Raw genomic sequence first — 19,086 nt, forward strand, 5'->3', positions numbered from 1 at the left:
AGTAAGATATATTTGTGGCATAAAATTTTTGTGAATGGAGGCAAAGGCCTTTTTTGCGGCATGAAATTCTCATGAATTGCCACTGGCATTCAATGCATATAGTGAAGACAAGAACCTTCGTATTCATTTTGATTTTGCAAATCTTGGCTCAAAATTAAAATGCCCGCAAACATTTCTCATTTTACACAAACTTAATTGTGTGGTTACTACTAACATCACAGTATAATTCCATACCTTATCTTGTTTTAAGTCCGTATTTGACAAAACATCTACTATTCCTTCACCTAAATTGACTCTGTTTATTAAAAACCAACCTGAGCATGGAGTGAAGTGGTAATTTAAGGCAGAAATATGCTGAGAGCTAAAGTTTTTAGCATGACCATAGGCAACAATGAGACATGCAATTGTAATTTCTGCATTTGAGATCATGTGATTCTCACAAACTGCATTAACCACAGATGGATATAGATATGGAATCGTATCTGATTTCCTGAATAAGACATACATGTACACTCTGTTCCCTGTTTAGTTTCAGCCTCCTATAAAGTAAAATCACCATCAAATAACAATCGTGACTACAAGAAAAATATCTCAAAAATATATCAACAAGAGACCTGGGGGTCTCATGCTCTGCCGAGTATCGCAAGTTCACCTTCGACACATTCTTGCAGATTATTACCTGAGAACATAGCACGCTTGGGGCGCGGGGAACAGCTCTGAGGGCCTCCAGGGCACCATGATGTCCATTTGTCATTCAATCACACTCGTGAAAAATACCTTCCCATGTGGGGAATGGCGCCAATATGACCATTTGTAAAATACATGTATCTAATCTATCCTCCCAACAACATCAGCTGCCAAGTGTGGTGACCATGTGTTTTCTTGATGAACATAAAAATGTAAAATTTAGGCCTTCATTTGGACCCCCTCCCCTATACAGGGCCCAAGGGGGGTTGGGGGGCACCCCTGGATCCGCCATTAACAAACTTGAAACTACAGACATCAATCATACACCATAGCATTAACTGAACTCCATCACCACTGGTTCTAGAGAAGAAATTTTTGAAGATTCCGTAATTTGGGGAGTTTGTCCGAAGGGCAGGGAGGGGGGCGTTGCCCATTGAAAATCCATCAATGAAGCTATCAAGAAGGGGACGGATATGTCAAAAGTTTAAGCACAACGGATGATGAATGACTGCAATAGCTCACTTGAGTTTATGGCTCAGGTGAGCTAAAGATATAAAATAGGAGAATGTAAAGATATAAAAATAATAGAAGGTATGACAATCTTCACTGGAAAGTGTAAATTGTAACACAAGAATATGGTTTGTTCTGTTTTTTTTTTTCTTCTTATTTTGTGCCCAACGCAGCCCAACCCAGCCCAACACCGACATGTCCACTATAAAAAGAAATCTACTCAGGATACATCGAACTATGACCTACCACTAACATCCACTCAGTAACTGCAAACTGTAAATCTTATAAAGGACTCAACATTAGGAGTGACTTGGTGGCCCAGGGCTACTAAAAATTGATTTCAAGTCACCAAATTACCATAAAAGTTATCTTTAAGTGGCCTAATCAGGCAGTTGAAATTCAAAATAAAATTGATCATGTATATTTCCTTGTATTTCAGGCCAGTACATTTCTTTTTCTGGCCATGAAAAGAAACAAAACAAGAAAAGATTTTTGTGGCCCAAACGGGCGACCAGACAAAAATGGTAGTGTCGAGCCCTGCTATGCAACCCTCACTCCTATACACAAATATGAAGACCTATGTATATGTGCACAGACATCTCCCTCAATACTTTCTTGGCAGTGGGAGTTCATCACACTTGATGGAAGGCTAGCTTACTCAGAGGAACTACCACCTGGGCATCATAGCAGCAACGAGATGGTGCACGGCGTGATCCGAGTCTCGAGTGATCTGTTCTACAGGAACTGGAACCGGCACCGGAACGTTGCTCTGGGGTGGATGCATGGCGTGGATCTCCAGGGGAACCGGATGCACCGGCTGCTTAGCCTGCGGCGGAGGCATACCAGGATGTGAGGTCGGTGGTTGTGGAGGTGGCGGTGGGTGGCCATGTGGCTGTTGCTGTTGCTGCTGCTGTTGATGCTGCTGCTGTTGGTGTTGCTGCTGCTGCTGCTGTTGCTGCTGCTGCTGTTGTTGATGGTGGTGGTGGTGATAGTGGTGTTGCTGCTCATTTATGACGTGGGCCATGTCGTTGTTGGCAGAGATGATCTGCTGGCTGACAGACACAGGAGGCACACTGTACTCCATGATGGGATGGTGACGAATCTGTGAGTTGTCTGAAGTCACTTTGTCAGCATGTTGAACCTCATGGGCAGGCTCCACATTAACCATCTGTCACATTAAGTAGAAAATAGACCACATAATGATAAGAGATGGCTTGTATTTTGTACTTTATATATATATATTATTTATATATATAACACACACAAAAGCAAAAATCAAAATCAAAACATTCAAATCAAAAAAAGAAAAAATGAACAAAGAAAAAAGCCAAACAAATAAATCATTGCACAAAAAATTTCAGGTGTCCAGAGCACAGGCAAAATACAAATCAAAATTGGGTGCACTGCAAACACATATTGTCGCTGGGGCGACAAGACCTCATATCTGAAATTTTGGTGAAAATGACTTTTTTGATTAATGGTCAGATGATCGGTTACAAATCCTAGCTGTCTCACCCCCAATATAAAGCCACCATGGCATGTCACAGCAAAGGCTCTTCCATTTGATGCAGTGCTTTGGCTGCCATTTTTTTTTTTTTTTTTTTTTTTTGCTCTCCTGAACATTTGACATTTTGTAGAATACAAGGTCTTGTCCCTCCAGCGACGAAATCTGGAAATGGGGGAAAATTCTTTCTGAAATGCCAACAAACACACAAACAAGTTGAATACCTGATGTATATGTTGAACCTGGATGACCATTCCATCAGTACTGATGACTGTGGGAGTAGCTATTTCTTGAGAGTGGGACACTGGGACCTCCAGCACAACAGATCTGTCAGACAGATTAACACCGCTGGGGGGCTCTACAAACTTTGGCTTGGACTTCTTGGACTTGGGCTTGGCTGTTGGAGATGTCGGGGAGCCTTCTCCCTTCCCTTGGCCTCGTTTCTTTCCAGAGGGCGCCCTCAACGCAGTGGGCATACGCAGCTCGTCAATGCCAGACAGGACGCTGACGGGGAACTCGGGCATCTGGTCGCCGAGAATCTTCTGGTGGTTTTCCACATGCTTCCACATGTTGCCATTGTAGGCGGCTGTCCATCCGCACACATTGCAGCGGTACGGACGGATCTTGGCATGCTTGCTCATGATGTGCTCAGACACGATCTTGTTGGTAGCACCTGTGTTAGAAAGCAATATTTGATCATTCTCATTACGTGGCAGTGGATGCTGAAAGCAAGGCTATTTCAAGCACATACAATATGTAATATATTATTCATTCTCTCTCTTATCAAATTCAATATCCTCCCTTCTTTTTACACATGGCAGGTTTCTTGAATATTTGACTTTAAATGTGACTTTTTAAGGCATGTCAAGGCATGTCACGCCAGACAACTTTTAAACCACTTTGGGAATTTAAAAAAAAATATCTTCATAGAAATAATCAGTTCCTACGATGGAGTCAAGAAAACACCCTTGAATGATTCTATCCATATTTTCTATTTTGTAGTAATTCAACCAACATCAAAACATACGGAACTGAAAAGGCACTCTGACAGCGCAGGCCTCCGCCAAGCAGCTACTTTCCACCGATGATCTTGCTCTTCCATGGAGATCAGTAATTTCCACCCATGCGTATGCAAGCTGAAAAATCGCCCGATTTCCCAATTTAGAAGCCTTTGTTATGTCATAAACCCTCAGCTGTGTGGCACGCCTCGCACTAGCAGAAACTACAGCACGCACTTTAGTCCGCGCATGAAAACCTCAAAAATGCGCAATTTGAACCATTTCATGAAAGTTGTCCGTTCTAACAAGTTGTCAGTCTCTGACAATCACCATAGTAACAGTCAGTGACTTGGGGAGGGGGTGGGCATTTCATGAAGCTTTTTGTTTGATATTTTGTTCGGACTAACTGCTTCAAGCTACTCAAATCCTTGCATCTGATCGGCTGAGAGCAAATAGGTCAGAAAAAAATCAAAACCAAGCATTTTAATGAAATTTTCAGAGACTGAAAACTTGTCAGGGCTGACAACTTTTATGAAACCGTGCCCAGATATTGCACCCTGAAATCACTACCATTTGACCCTACTTTTGCTAATCTGTTGCTTTATTTATCATCTTATCTTACCTTTGGGGCATATATACTCACACATATGACAGAGCATATGTGCCCTGACAGCTTATAATTCTAAACAATAAAACAAAAGGGCTGGAATGAGACTTTACCCCTAAAATCACAGTGTGGACACTTATTGGGTTGCAGGCCCTCATGGGTGCGGACGTGAAGTACAAGATTGTTCTTTGTCTTGCTGGCATATGGACAAAGATGGCACTTGAACTGTCGGTTTTCCTTGTGAATTCGCATGTGGTAGTCAAGGCTCTTCTGCTTACGTCCCACGTATGCGCACATAGTGCAGTGAAATGTGGGAGTTGGCTTTGGCCTACCAAAGCTGTCTTTGTTGATCATCAGTCCATGCTTGTGTTTGATATGTTCCTGTGAGAAAGCACAAGCGTTAATTATTTAGACGGAAACATTAACAAAGACTTCACTTTGTATTACTTTCATTCATTGTATCAATGTACTAAATGCACAATGCCACCTATGTCATTATTTAATGGTCAAGAAAAAAACATCATTAGTTTCTCAATATACAGTATGTTTTACTAGTACATATTCCCAAAGCTAACAAACAAAACAAAACAAAATACAGTGTACATGTAAAACAAATTTGACTGAGTGCAATACAAACAGTATCTTTCATTGTGCTTGCTTCTCACTACTAAAAATTTATAAGAATTCAGTATTTTGCTGGGAAGTATAAAACTGCATGAAGGTTGGATGAACATGAAATTGTGACATGCTCAGGAGTTCAAATTTTTATCGAATACACAGAATTCCTACTTATTCTATCTTCATTTCCTCCTTTGGTAGGATCTATTCTTTTAAAACAAAACCGATGTGTAACAAGTGTGAATGGTTAGTTCACAGACTCACTTTCAAAATGCCTTTGTCAGCACACTTGTAATCACAGGTCATGCAGTGATATTTCTTCTCTTCCTCTGTTGCATGAATGCGACGGTAGTGTATGCGCAGATTGAAGGGAGTTGTCGTCCGCTTTCCACACAGCTCACACATGTAGTTCTTTGCACCGGTGTGGGTGACCAAGTGTTTTTTCAGGTCGTGGAAGTGGTTTGTTGAGAAGTTGTTGCAGACTTCACAGCGGTGCAAGTGCAGCATCCTCTTGTGCTCGCTGGACAGGTGGTCACGCATGGCGCTCTCAGTGGTGGCGGTGAACAGGGTGCATTCGGTGCAGTATATCACATCCGTTTTGCCATCTTTGTAGTGGCTTTCTTTGTGGGCCTCCATAATGGTTTCGTCCTTGAATCGGGCAAAGCAGATGGAGCAAACACTGACCTTGTATCGTTGAAACTTTCTCCTCCCACCGGATGACTTCTTTGATTCGCCATCGCTGTCATCCTCCTCTTCCTCCTCCTCCTCGATGCGACGCTTACGGCCTCGTTTCTTGTCCAATGCCTGTTTGTCAGCCTCATTCTCTGGTTCCTCCATGAACGATGCGTACTCCGAGGGGTCAAAATTGGGACTCCGTAGCTTGTCCAGCAGCTGCGGCTTAAAGTGCTTCCTGAGGGCATGGCTCTGCAGAATCTTGGTTCCGATGCAGGGGAAAGTCTTTTCGCAGCCCTCAAAGTCACACATGGCCGTGTTGAGCTTTGGCTCGTGCTCAGTCCGGTAGTGAACCCGCATTTTGGCCCAGTGAAGACTGATGTATCCACAAGCAAAGCAGCGAAACCCATCAAGATTAGGAACATGACACTTCTCGTGGACTTCCATCTCTGCGAGGCTCATGACATTCGCACAGCGATCATTGGGGCATCGAATCATCGTTATCTCCTCCCTCTTAAGCTTGTAATTGGCAAACCAAGCAGTCACTTGGGCATCTAAAATTCTATTGATAACATAATTAGGCAGAGGCAGACTCTTTTCGTCAGCTTTCTTTCGAGGCTCAACTTTTGGCTTGCTAGCTTTTTCCTTCATTTTGAATCTCTTGAAGGAGATGGCAGCTTGGCGTGGACGGCGCCCTCTCTTGCGAGGTCTGCCGCGTCCTTTAGCCAGGATGGATGGGGGCTTGACGTGTATTGCCTTGGTAGGTTCTGGCTCCTTCCTGGGAAGCCACTCATCTTCATCATCATCATCATCAATAGCATACTTCATGGGTGTGGTCTTCTTCCTCCTTCGCATCCCTCTCCCAAGACCAGGGCCAGCATCCTTCTCCAACTTTTGCTTTAGGATTTCGGCCAGGGTCTTTGATTTCTTGGGTTCTTCTTCTCCCTCGCCTTCTTTTTCAGCATCTCCATCGGCTCCTTCTGCCTTATCCTCCCCTTCATCTTGTTCAGCCTTTGACTCCTTGGAGGGCTCCTTGTCACTTAACTCCTTATCTGCTTTGGAGGATTTGGATGACGCAGGTTTACTGAGTGACACGTATTGTTCAAAGTGCTCCGTCAGGAAATGTTCTGCAATATCTGTCTTGCTGGTGCCAACGAAGTTGCACAGTCTACAGTTGAAATGTGTATCACTGTTGCTTGATGAACTCATTTTAAGTGATTTGTTGCCAACCTGTGATGAATAAGGAGAAACAGAACAAATTACAAATGTAACTTCAAAGATTGCAGCAGTAACTGTTCTTCACAAACATGAATGCATATTACATGTGCACTGTTCGTGACACTCACTTTAGAGGCTTCATACAGTACAGAAGTAGGGGCTAATGGTACGGTGTATGTTCCTTTGCAAGGATCTTATTAAATCTTACAACACCACACTGTATGGAAATCTTAATTTTGGTAATTTGTCACCTATTGGAAACTCCTTAAACACACAAAAGAGAGGGCAAAAATCATTGTTCTTCAACCATATCCCATGTACATTAGTAAAACGGAGGTACATTACAGAGAAAATCAAGGATACATGTACTTGTACACTGTACTGTTCAGACAGAGAGTATTGAAACTGGTGTTTTATGTGTAATTTTCTTCTTTCAAGTGAGCAAGAACTCTTTCTTTTTTGCTTTTTATGCCTCCAGCACGAAGTGGTGCCAGAGGCATATGTTTTCGGGTTGTCCGTCCGTCCATCCGTCCATCCGTCCGTACGTCTGTCCGCATTCGTTTACGCGATAACTTGAGTAATATTGACTGGAATTTTACCAAATTTGGTCCAAGTATAAAGTATGGTGTGGCAATTACTTGATTAGATTTTGGGTGAAATCGGCCAAAGGCCAAAGGTCAAGGTCAAATCATGAAATTATATCCGTTTACGCAATAACTGAAGACTGGATCAAGCAAACTTTGTCCAAGGATGATGTATGATGGGACAATTACTTGATTAGTTTTTGGGTGAAACTGGACAAAGGTCAAAGGTCAAAGATCAAGGTCAAATCCTAAAATTTATCTGTTTACGTGATTAACTCAAAACTGGATGAAGCAGCTTTCACCAAATTTGGTCCAAGGATAATGTATGATGGGGCAATTAGTTGAGTAAATTTTAGTGACAATGGCAAGAGGTCAAAGGTCAAAAGGTCAAGGTAAATGCTAAAAATGTTGCTTATATTTCCCCCATATCCATGCAATGCCTTTAAGGTATTTTCTTGAAACTTAGTGTAGACATGTACTACTGCATAAAAATTCTCCAGAGAGTTTCATGTCATAAGGTCAAAGGTCATACAGTGTAGGTCAGGTGAAAATGTTACAATTTCACTTTTCTCGCAAATGGTTCAATGTATCTTCATGGAACTTGGTACATACGCTGTACTGACTGTTAGGGATTATACTAGTTTATGCAATGCTTGCATAATTATCATTTTTAAAACTTGATGTATTACCTAATGGAGATTTTCTGGGAAATTTCCAGCCAGAAGGTCAAAGATAACTCTGGGAAATTTCCAGCCAGAAGGTCAAAGGTCAAAGGTTAAAGATTAAGGGTCAAAGGCCAGGTCTAGATGCAAAAAAACCCCACTAATTTATACTGTAATTACACTCTTTCTTCATACCTTGAAAATTACTCAATGCATAAGATTATAAAGGGGTTGGTCAGAAGTAAAAATCCTCAATTCCCCAAATACATTTTGTACCTGTACTCTTACACAATTATTGCAAACCTAGTTCAAGGAAAGTGAACATTCAAAATATTTCTGACAAACCTGTCACTTCAATATTTTGCCAGTTATGTGAAACTGTGATAACACATTGTGAAGACATTGTACCATACACCTATTGGGAGAATCATGCATTGATTATGGCGGAGGCATCAGTCGCCATAGCGACATTTCTAGTTTTTTAAAGAAAGCATAGTCATAATCAAGGTTTTAAAAATTTTGTTTGAAATAGGAATTTACAATTTAATGTATGCTATAAGGGCTGTTAAAGATTCCCGGAAATACAAATGCGTGTTGATTTGTGTTATTGATCTACAATGTATGATACCCTCACCATCAATTTTTAAACGAAACTAGAAACATTTTATATATTTTTAACTTATTTTTCTTCTATTTCCCTTCAGATTACAAGGATACGCCCACAAAAATCCTTCTCAATCAATATTCCTGTTGTGACCTCCACTGTCAATCATTGCTAAAGTACTGATATGTTTAACAAACAACATTGGAATGCACCCTCCCGAGACCGAGCATAACTTGCATGTTCCCTTGCCATGTCTTTTGTGAGTCACATTAATATCATAGAAATATGCAAATCATGTTGCGTGGAGGGGAAGGTGCATTCCAATGCATGATAAGCACCCATTTTGGGAATGCATTTTTATAACTTTTGCAATTTTCTACAAAAGTACAATGTAACTTTGAATTGATCTTTTTTTTTTCCCCGTACCGGGTACTTTTTCCTTGTGTAGGAACAGTACATCGAAGGAAAATCAAGATCATCATAAAAGAAAGAAAAAAAAAAAAAGGATGAAAAGCATGTAACGATTCCGGCAATAATTATATATGACTTGTTTGTACTGGTAGTTTTCATATTTCCTACATTATATGGCTTTATTGTGATGACCCACCGCATAATACATTCTTTGTACAATTATCACATGGTTATTATATTGCTCGGTGAACCATTATCATAAATTCCGTTAAGCAGTTCTCTATATCATCGATGACGAGACCTATACATCTCTCTTCAACACAACAGCAGACTTCCTTCTTTTCTTTTTCTTAAAAATAAAATGACAATACAGCATCAATAATCAGTAATCATTAGTTTTGCTGTTCCATATATGCTACCATAAACTGAATAGGCCTATTTTTTTTCCCAAAAAAGAAAAAGAAAAAGAAAATCAATCAAAGTAAAACATTGGTTGCCAGCTCAGACTAACGTTACACCCTCCTTAGTCTTTTATCTATGCTGGCTCATAGGGAGGCCAACACTTCTTTATTTTTATTTTTTTTCAATCTTGTCACGATGATCTTCGAAATTTAACTTGTAACCTTGTCTCGTGCGTTGTGCTTGGGCAGCTGGTCCTAACTGTTCAGTGTTAGTTTCTATGACATGTACCGATTAAAGTAAACAATCTTTACTAGATTTCTCTATATGTCAAAACATGCTTCTATACTCTGACCAGGGAGGTGTGAGAGATAACCTCCCTGCTCTGACAGTCTGAGTGATACTAAACAAAGTAAATTTACTGTGTTATCACCTATCATGCTCGTTGCGATCCGCCTCCATCCTGTTTGTTTTCAGTCTACCCGGCCCTGTCCCCGAGTAACGAGACTCAAAAAAGCTTGCCTCGGAGGCGAGACGAACGATTTGCGATGATGCATGTTTATCTAACAACAGCAGTTAGTCTAAATCCTAGATGTAATCATGGCAATCAACCATTTTCAGCGGACCTTTTAATACTGGGTCTGCAATTTTGTATAATAATCTTTCAACTAACGTTAGTGCGTACACACGGCCGAGTGCAGACTTCCACATTTGGCATTGCCAATTGGTATGGGCATCTCTTGCCCTCAATTCACTCTTCGTTGTTTGACCCCTGAGCTGAGCTAGCTTGGCCTCGGCCTCACCACGGCACCAACGTTCGGAGGACGGCATCGGTGACACCTAGTCACACAGTCTCTGCGAGGATGGCAAGTCAGACTGCATGATTTGTGTATCTGCGCTGCCACTACTACAGTATCCCATTGCATTTACTGCTGCTGGCCTAGTCTACACACAAAACATACCGCACACTCAGTCACACACTTTATACAGCGCGATCTTCCTGACATTGCAGAATCAGACATACAACTACACGGCATGAATAGAACGCTATACGCTCCGAACATACAATGCACGGTAGTGTATGCTCGAGGCGAAGACGGTATCACAACTCGATATTTCCGACCAGTACAGACAGGAAAACTCAAGAAAGCAGACACTTATCAGCTATGTATTATCCTATAATATACTTTGATAGAGTCTATAATGACTCTTCTAGCTCACCTTTAGTCAATTTCACCCGTATTTTGTCACTGGAACAGAATTTGATTGGGTAACTTTGATCAGTCCGTCACCTTTTCTAGACTACGACGCCATTTGCTAGCCTTCTTCTTAGACCGTATGACACAACCACGCGCCGCCGTGAAAATCCCTGTCGCGACGAAACACGCATGCGCAGAACCACCCTTGCGTGCAGCGTGCAAAAGGATACGAGCTTTACAGGTGTACCGGTATGCACCCTCGGATGTTCTCAATAACCTTTCCACACACCTTTAACATTTTAAAAATCTCAGGTAGTATTCTAGTAGTCGGCAAAGTCGGCAAGTGCACTGTGACTCCTGACTGAACTACTAGTGTAGTGAAAAGACACTATTAGGCCAGGGAGATGGAAGGTACATCTCTTATTCCACCTCTAGCGCTGCGACTTAAACTGACATACCAAACTAAGCATCCTTGACGAAAACTTCTATTTTTCTATATAATCATTGTCCTGTTTCCCATTAATTATACGTTAAATTATAGTGAATATAGATCGAAATAAACACTAAACGTAATGCATATATTCTCGGTTTATAACTGTCAGCCGTTTAACAAGTGAAGTACACTCCTATTTATATCATCTCTTAGATATTGATAGCAAAACAACTTTTCTCTCATTCCCCTCTCCTCTCCCTCTCTCATTCTTTTTTCATAAGATGAAATTTTGTGAAATTCTCTTTATATTTTCCTTATATTGTTGTACGCATGTGACATCTAAGTTATTCACACACTGCAGTAGTCTTCTCATCCAGCGGTTACTGCACAAAAACTTCAAAAATTCATAACTTTTGAACGGATTGTCCGATTTTCTTCAAACTTTCAATGATGTGTTCTACTAATATTGCTACATTCTCTCAATCCTTATGTTTATGAAGGTGAACTTGTCCTTTAAACGTCGTCATTTCTATCATCATCGATTGAACAGATTTCCGTTTTGAAAGTTGTAGGAGCACAATGTAAAAACAAACAAACAAAATAAAAGCTGAGCGAGGGATGATTTGCTCTGTTGGTGTCATCAGGAACATGTTCACAGAAACATCTCATGAGGGATATTAATTTGCAATATATTGTATAGTCTATTTCGAAGAAGTACTGGTATAAACATGACCTAAGGGATCCCTCTACTTTTCGGTCGTTACAACTACACCCTCACTCAGTATCATTTCAAACCATCCCGGTTGAACAATCGGTATGCCACCTCAAAGTACTATCAATGATAATATAACATTTATAAGACGTCTCGAAATTCCATATGATTCAGGTTATCATCCCTATATGTGGTCGACGTCCTCAAGTCTCAATTTTGTCTTGTGCGAGTTACGTTACAGTATTAGGCCTGTAATATTCCGTTTGTGTTACCGTCGGCGCTCAAGCTGATAGCTCTGTATCATGGATTCAGTAAATCGAGTGAACTGCATGCGCAAAATCACTGCCATTACTATTTCCCCCGGGTAAACTTTGTTTGCGTGGTAATATTAATTATGCTTTTTTTTTCTTGATATTTCATTTGGTCGAAAGATAAAGACTGAAAGGAACGTAGAAAAAGTTAGAAATTTAGAAAGTCAGTGAGAGAGAGGCCTTCATATTGTCTAAATTGCCCTGCGTGCCTCATCTGTTTCTTTCCCATTTTTGATGCTTCATAATGATATTAGGCCTATGTCATGTGGACTCGAGGAAAATCGGACAATCCGTTGAAAAGGCAAAAAAAAAAATTAAGTTTCAGTGTGCAGCCATCGCTTGATGAGAAGACCACTGCAGTTCGTGACGTCACGTGCAGCGACATGAATAAAATATGAAGAGAATTCAATAAAATTTTATTTTCTAACTGAATTTTCTTTATAGTTGTTCATACGTGACGCCAAGTGTCCTCATCCAACCATAACATGCATAAAAACTGTAAAATTGCATAAATTTTACATTGTCCCATTTCCCTCAAACTTCGTTGATAATTATGTTAAGTATTGCTCCATTCCCTCAATTCATATTATGATTTATGCAGGGGATTCATTCTCTTTTGAGACAAATCTTTTCGCAAAGAAGGGAGTTGAAGGGGGATAACCCCAAATAATAACAACACGCATGCGCATTCAATTAATGTTTAAATACTGCACTTACTGAGGTTAACGGGAAAAAAAGGACAATGCGCTTAAAAGTTAGGAATTTTAAAAGTTTGGGTTAAACCCACCATCGCTACAATAAGAAGATCATACAATGATCACATATATCATAGTAGGACAACTATACAATAAAAAAAATGTACCAACAGAATTCAAAATTTCATTTTTTTTGTCTTGTTATGCACAGTACTGACATATTGTTAAGGGTAATATTATTTCCCATACACCTTCCGTAAGAGGTCAGTCATAGTAAGTGCTCCTTCGATATGCTGGAAAATGAACATATTAACTCAGTCGAGACGAAATTCAGAGACAGTTCTTAGGCCTATACCTCCTCGTAGCAATTCTTAGGCCTTCAGTATAAAGAACGTTCTTTTTATTCCCGACAGTAGAAACCATGGTTAAACACATAGTCATGGTGCATATACATGTTTAATACGCGCGCAGTAGCGTTCAAATTTCGTTTCATGAAAATGCTCTATACCATGGGAGAACATTAGAAAGGGGGTTCATGGTCTGCTGTCACGTGATCATGTTTATCCAATCATTGACTTACATTTTACTTAACCGTGTGATATATTTCAATGTCAGCTACATGTGTATATTTGGCAAGATGTAGACAAACCTTTGTGAAGTGATCATCAATAACTGATCTAAGCATAAATCATAAGTCGTCTCATATCCCATAACACCTTTGTATGTAATTTCGAGCATAACACCATATTGCTTGTATTTTTTCTGCAATCATGCCGTTTAACCCTATAAAGCCCAAGCTATTTTGACCCCTACCAGACCCAAGGGGGGGGGGGGGGGCACATGGTGCCCCCCAATATAACTTCCTTATCATACGATGTATGACCGTCATATTTGGCACATGGGTAAAACAACTCATGCTCTATAATACATGACCCAACATTTGAAATTTCTCAAGGTCATCCAGTGAGGGCGCTATTTACCAAAATATAAAGAAATAGGAAATACGCTAAAATCATATTTTTATTTTTATTTTTTTATCCCAAGTATATATGTTTTCATTTTATATCAATCATTTTCATATTTACTACAATGGAAAAGCAAGTCAACCTTCACTATTTGTTATGGTTGAAATTTCTCAAGGTCAACATGTGGGTGAGCTATTCATAACAATATAAAGAAATATATGAAATCGACGATGTATTGCTTGGAATGGGTACATATATTGGTATTCAGCGAGTATATTGGTATCACATTTCATATTTCCAAAATATTGAAATTTTGAGTTTGCAGATTGATAATAATATTATTATGATAAAAAAAATATTACAGGCAAAGCTTGCGTGAAGATAACACAAAATAAAAGGGTAGTCTTTGAAAAATGCTGTATTTTCGATTATTTCTGTTATATCTATTGTTTGATGCCTATGTCACATATAAACAATAAAGGAAATAATAAGAAGACCATTTTAGGGTAATACACAACCCGATAATTACTTCATATTTTGGTCCTTCAGCAAATTACAGCTAAGAAAACCCCATTCCATCCATTATGTTGTTAGCTGAAATTGGAACAGAAAATCATGCAAAATCTGACTAACATGGTTGTCAGTTTACGGTTGCCATGACAACCAGCAAAATCGGACATATCTAAATTATATATCAAAAATGTTTGCAATAAGATTTTATGAAAAGTCACCAAATTTGGTTGAAACTTCGGGTAAAGGGTGATGTATGAGTGGCAAATGAAAATATTGTGGGGGCACAATGTGCCCCCCCCCCCCCCTTGGGCTTTATAGGTTACTGTTTGACCCCTGTCCTGTTTACCTTTTCCCTATTGTTGTTCTTGATCAGTGTTTTTTAACTAGTGCCGTGCTTATCCTTAGCTGGCATAAGGTTCGTTTGAAAATTGCAGATGTAAACTGCTTGAGGTGACGTTCTGAAAAGAAAGTAATAAAAATTGAAATGTAGGTTTACAGAAGTGAGGAAAAACGAACATAAACCGAAACCGAAGAAAAATTATGGTATAAACACACGAGCAAGCACTCGCACACATAAGGCAAAAAGGTATGACTCCATAATGATGGCTGAAAAAAAAAGGATGGAAAATGGAATTCTGTGACCCACGGAATGAGGGGTGTCACGAAGTGTGCAAAGATAATGGATTACAAATAGACGCATTGTGATTTTGCAACGTAAGCATCTTACCGTTTAATGATACTGTCAGCAAACGCCTATGTTACACAGTATTTTTCCGAGACATATTATGTATCATACAAGAAAATGCTTATATTTACACGTTTCGCCAGGTAACATGCGCATTAAGTACAGTGAAATGAAAGTTGTGTACAGAAACAACGACCAAAGGGATCAAATCGGTGGATAACGCAGTTTCTCCAATTCAGTGCCTCAGGTTGTTTGTGAACTATCCTGTGATACATTCACCTCAATTGAACTTACTGACCAGGGACCCATTTCATAAAAGATGTTAGGATAGCCACTCTTGCTGGTATTGATGACAACTTCCCATAGCAACAGCCAATCAGGAAGCTGGATTCTTGTCATTACCATGACAATTGCCATTCCAGCAAAGAGTTGCTATCATATCAACTTTCTCTGAAATGGGGCCCAGGACGCATTTTCCAATTATTCTCTCATCGAGTACAACATACACACAGACTAAGAGGTGAAAGGTAAAAATTTTATGACCGCCATATCAAATATAACACTGAATTTGTGTATTGGAAGGTTGCAGCTGGTAACTATAACGGGGTTAATGGAGTAAAATAAAAATAAAAATTTAGTAAATACCAAATTCTCAGGTTTACAAAGAAATAGATACATCTACTTTTCTAATTACATATTTGCACGTCTACACGTGGACGAGATTCTGATCTGAGCGGGTATGGTTGTGTGCACTGATTAACAGATTTGATAAAAGCCAGTTGTTGACGTTTATATATAAAGAGAACGTTTCAAAAACAGATAGTCGTTTGGACAGATCTTTCATACTGGCAAGTGCAACCACATCACTCTATCACGCTCCTAATATGCATTATTTCCGTTCACTTTCCGCGATGACATTGTAATGACAAGGCAAGTGCCATAATGTGTCTCGCCAATTCGCGTACAATTTCTTGTACGCGAATGGGATATAACAGATAAAAAAAGAGATATAACAGATAAAAAGAGATATAAAAGGGTAAAAATCTATGGCAAAAAACAAAACAAAAACGTGCCATGAAAACTTAACAATGGGCCCTTAACCCGTTGAGGACAGACTGATTTTGCTAAAACACGCAATGCCCATAGACACCTGCCCGAGTATACTCGGGACTCATTCTCAACGGGTTAAAGTTTGTTGACCGCTGCCTGTGACTTTTGACCTTGTGGTGATCATCCACTCCCCAAGGGACATCTACCATCCAAGTTTAGTCTCAAATGGAGTTATGGATCAAAAGTTATGAACCATTACAGAAATGCGCCACAAAAACTTAACATTTGGCCCTAAAAGTTCGTTGACCCCTGCTTGTGACCTTTGACCTTGTGGTGATCATCCACTCCCCAAGGGACATCTACCATCCAAGTTTAGTCACAAATGGAGTTATGGATCAAAAGTTATGACCCATAATAGAAACGCGCCATAAAAACTTGACATTGGGCTCTAAAAGTTCGTTGACCCCTGCTTGACCTTTGACCTTGTGGTGATCATCCACTCCCCAAGGGACATCTACCATCCAAGTTTAGTCACAAATGGAGTTATGGATCAAAAGTTATGACCCATAATAGAAACGCACCATAAAAAATTAACATTGGGCTCAAAAAGTATGTTGACCCCTGCTTGTGACCTTTGACCTTGAGGTGATCATCCACTCCCCAAAGGACATCTACCATCCAAGTTTAGTCACAAATGGAGTTACGGATCAAAAGTTATGACCCATAATAGAAACGCGCCATAAAAACTTAACATTGGGCTCTAAAAGTTCGTTGACCCCTGCCTGTGACCTTTGACCTTGTGGTGATCATCCATTGCACTCCCCATGGGACATCTACCATCTAAGTATAGTCACAAATGGAGCTATGGATCAAAAGTTATGACCCATGATCGAAACGCGCCATAAAAACTTAACATTGGGCTCTAAAAGTTCGTTGACTCCTGCTTGTGAGATTTGACCTTGAGGTGACCTTCATACTATGGTAAAATGTGAAATTTTGTATGACCCCTCTTCCCTCGAAGTTTGATTGCAATTGAAGCCCAGAGTAAAGAGTTATTGAAGTTTATGTAGCGTTACGGACGGACGACGAACGGACGACCGACGGACGGACGGACGACGAACGGACGACCGACGGACGGACGGACGGACGACGGACGGACAGACGCCACAGGCGATCCCTTAGTCTCCCCACACCTCCGGTGGGCTCGACAAAAATTATTTCGCTTTCTGATTGTGTCGCAACTTTCACTCTCTGTTGCTGACCTCACATTTCTCCAAATATCATGCAGGCAAAGAATTATTAGGAGCTTGTTATGCATGTATAAGATTTTGACTTCATGTTTGACCCACAGGCACCTATAGTTCCGCAGATTTTGTAGCTTGCCCGGCGATCAAAAACGTTAATTGTGTTTTCAAGTTACTAACAAGTTTCTTCATAAGTTAACTACAGTACATGTACTACACATCATGATTTATCGTTCTCAATGGGCACGTGATAGATTACATTTCAACATCCCCCATAAGAAAAATGCAACTTATTTCTCTTTTTACAGCAACACAAAAGCCCTGAAACAAACAAGCGTAAAATATACATGGCACTCTTAAGCTACATAGAATTACAGAATTACACACTTTTATTCAGAGACTGGTGAGTCAGTTGGAAGCATTGTAACAAGAAACAATCAATGCGGGTGAAACTGCGAAGAACGTGCGTCATACAGATTTATCGACTGTACGCGCAGTATAGTGATGGGTTTGTACAAGTAATTTGAAAGTACAGTTAAACTCGCATAAGTCGATTTTCTCGGGACTGAGCAAAACACATCGACTTAGGCGAGTTTCGACTTGTGCGTAAGTCGAAAAAAAATCGACTTACAGTTACACCACGCGTACACATGTATAATGTACATGTATGTTGTCTACTCTGGAGCCGAGAGCTGGAGCGGTGTGCCCGACATTTACCCTTCAGCAAGACACTTTATCCACATTAAATATTACAGTTATTCATTTCCAAAATTAAGAGCAAACATATGACATTTATTCTAGCATCTTATGGAGCCGATTGTTACCGCTGTTCATTTCCAAACCTGAAGGCAAACATCCGGCTTTTTTTTTTGGGGGGGGGGGGGGGGGTGGCCCGGCGTGCGTTTTTGGTGACCCCGGTCGCGTATTAACCATTCACGAAATCGTGATTTGATTCGCGAAAAGACTCCGCTAAGTATATAAGGCATAGATCGCTACACTCGGCAGGGGCTACGTCGTCCTTTCACCAGGTCTGGGTACCGGAAACTAAAATCTCGCGTGAGTTCTTGCGTTACCTATCGTTAATGTCAACGAAACATCGTTAATTTGCGCTTGGGATCGTTACTCATCGTTACTACAAACGTTAATTTTCCCGATCGTTAGTTTGCGTTAATAACGATTCAGGTGAAACCGCTTGCGTTAATGAAACGTTAATGTTCATTGACGCAAAGTTTCTTTTGGTAATACTGTATGTAAACAAAAACTGGCGTCTCGTGATTTTGACAGTGATTTATTACACAATAAAATCTTATTCGACTTAGGCACAATGAATTCAACGGTTTTTCCGAGAAAGTGTTCTTGGAATTTCATCGACTTAGGCGAGTATTCGACTTCAAAAAATTCGACTTGTGAGTGAATTAATACACGTAAGTCAATGGGGAAAAATCGGGACTTTTTAAAATCTTCGACTTGCGCGATTATTCGACATATGCGACGTCGACTTAGGCGAGTTTAACTGTATGTTGTAAATGGTGTACAGTAATGTATTGAACAGAAAATCATTGTACCCCTTACGTTCCATCCTCTGAATCCAGAAAAAGAATTTATCTATGTAGTCTTTTGGCCTAGTACGTTGAACTTGTTAACTATAACATGACTGCTATGTCCTTTCATCGGTACTCTTTTATTGTAATATAACAGACATTTTGTGTACATTTGTTTAATACATGTACTTTCATATTACAAACACACATTTCTTTGTGTAAAACATCGAGAGTTCCTACAGAATGTCATTATCAGGAAGATAA

General features: G+C 40.0%; 1 protein-coding gene across 1 annotated transcript; it reads right to left on the reverse strand.

Moving 5' to 3' along the window:
* Window positions 1-1,091: 1,091 nt before the first annotated feature.
* LOC139721474 (uncharacterized) lies at window positions 1,092-10,801 on the reverse strand. The gene is made up of 5 exons (XM_071632791.1): window positions 10,696-10,801; window positions 5,189-6,826; window positions 4,420-4,687; window positions 2,926-3,374; window positions 1,092-2,365 (listed from the first exon to the last, which is right to left on the reverse strand). The coding sequence occupies exons 2-5, from the start codon at window positions 6,803-6,805 to the stop codon at window positions 1,865-1,867; spliced, it is 2,835 nt and encodes a 944-aa protein (XP_071488892.1). The 5' UTR covers window positions 6,806-6,826; window positions 10,696-10,801; the 3' UTR covers window positions 1,092-1,864.
* Between the last annotated feature and the right edge of the window lie 8,285 nt (window positions 10,802-19,086).

The sequence above is a fragment of the Diadema antillarum genome, unplaced genomic scaffold (assembly GCF_040938485.1).
Source record: "Diadema antillarum isolate AM-2024a unplaced genomic scaffold, OU_Dant_1.0 scf00000143, whole genome shotgun sequence".
Classification (NCBI taxonomy): Eukaryota; Metazoa; Echinodermata; class Echinoidea; order Diadematoida; family Diadematidae; genus Diadema; species Diadema antillarum.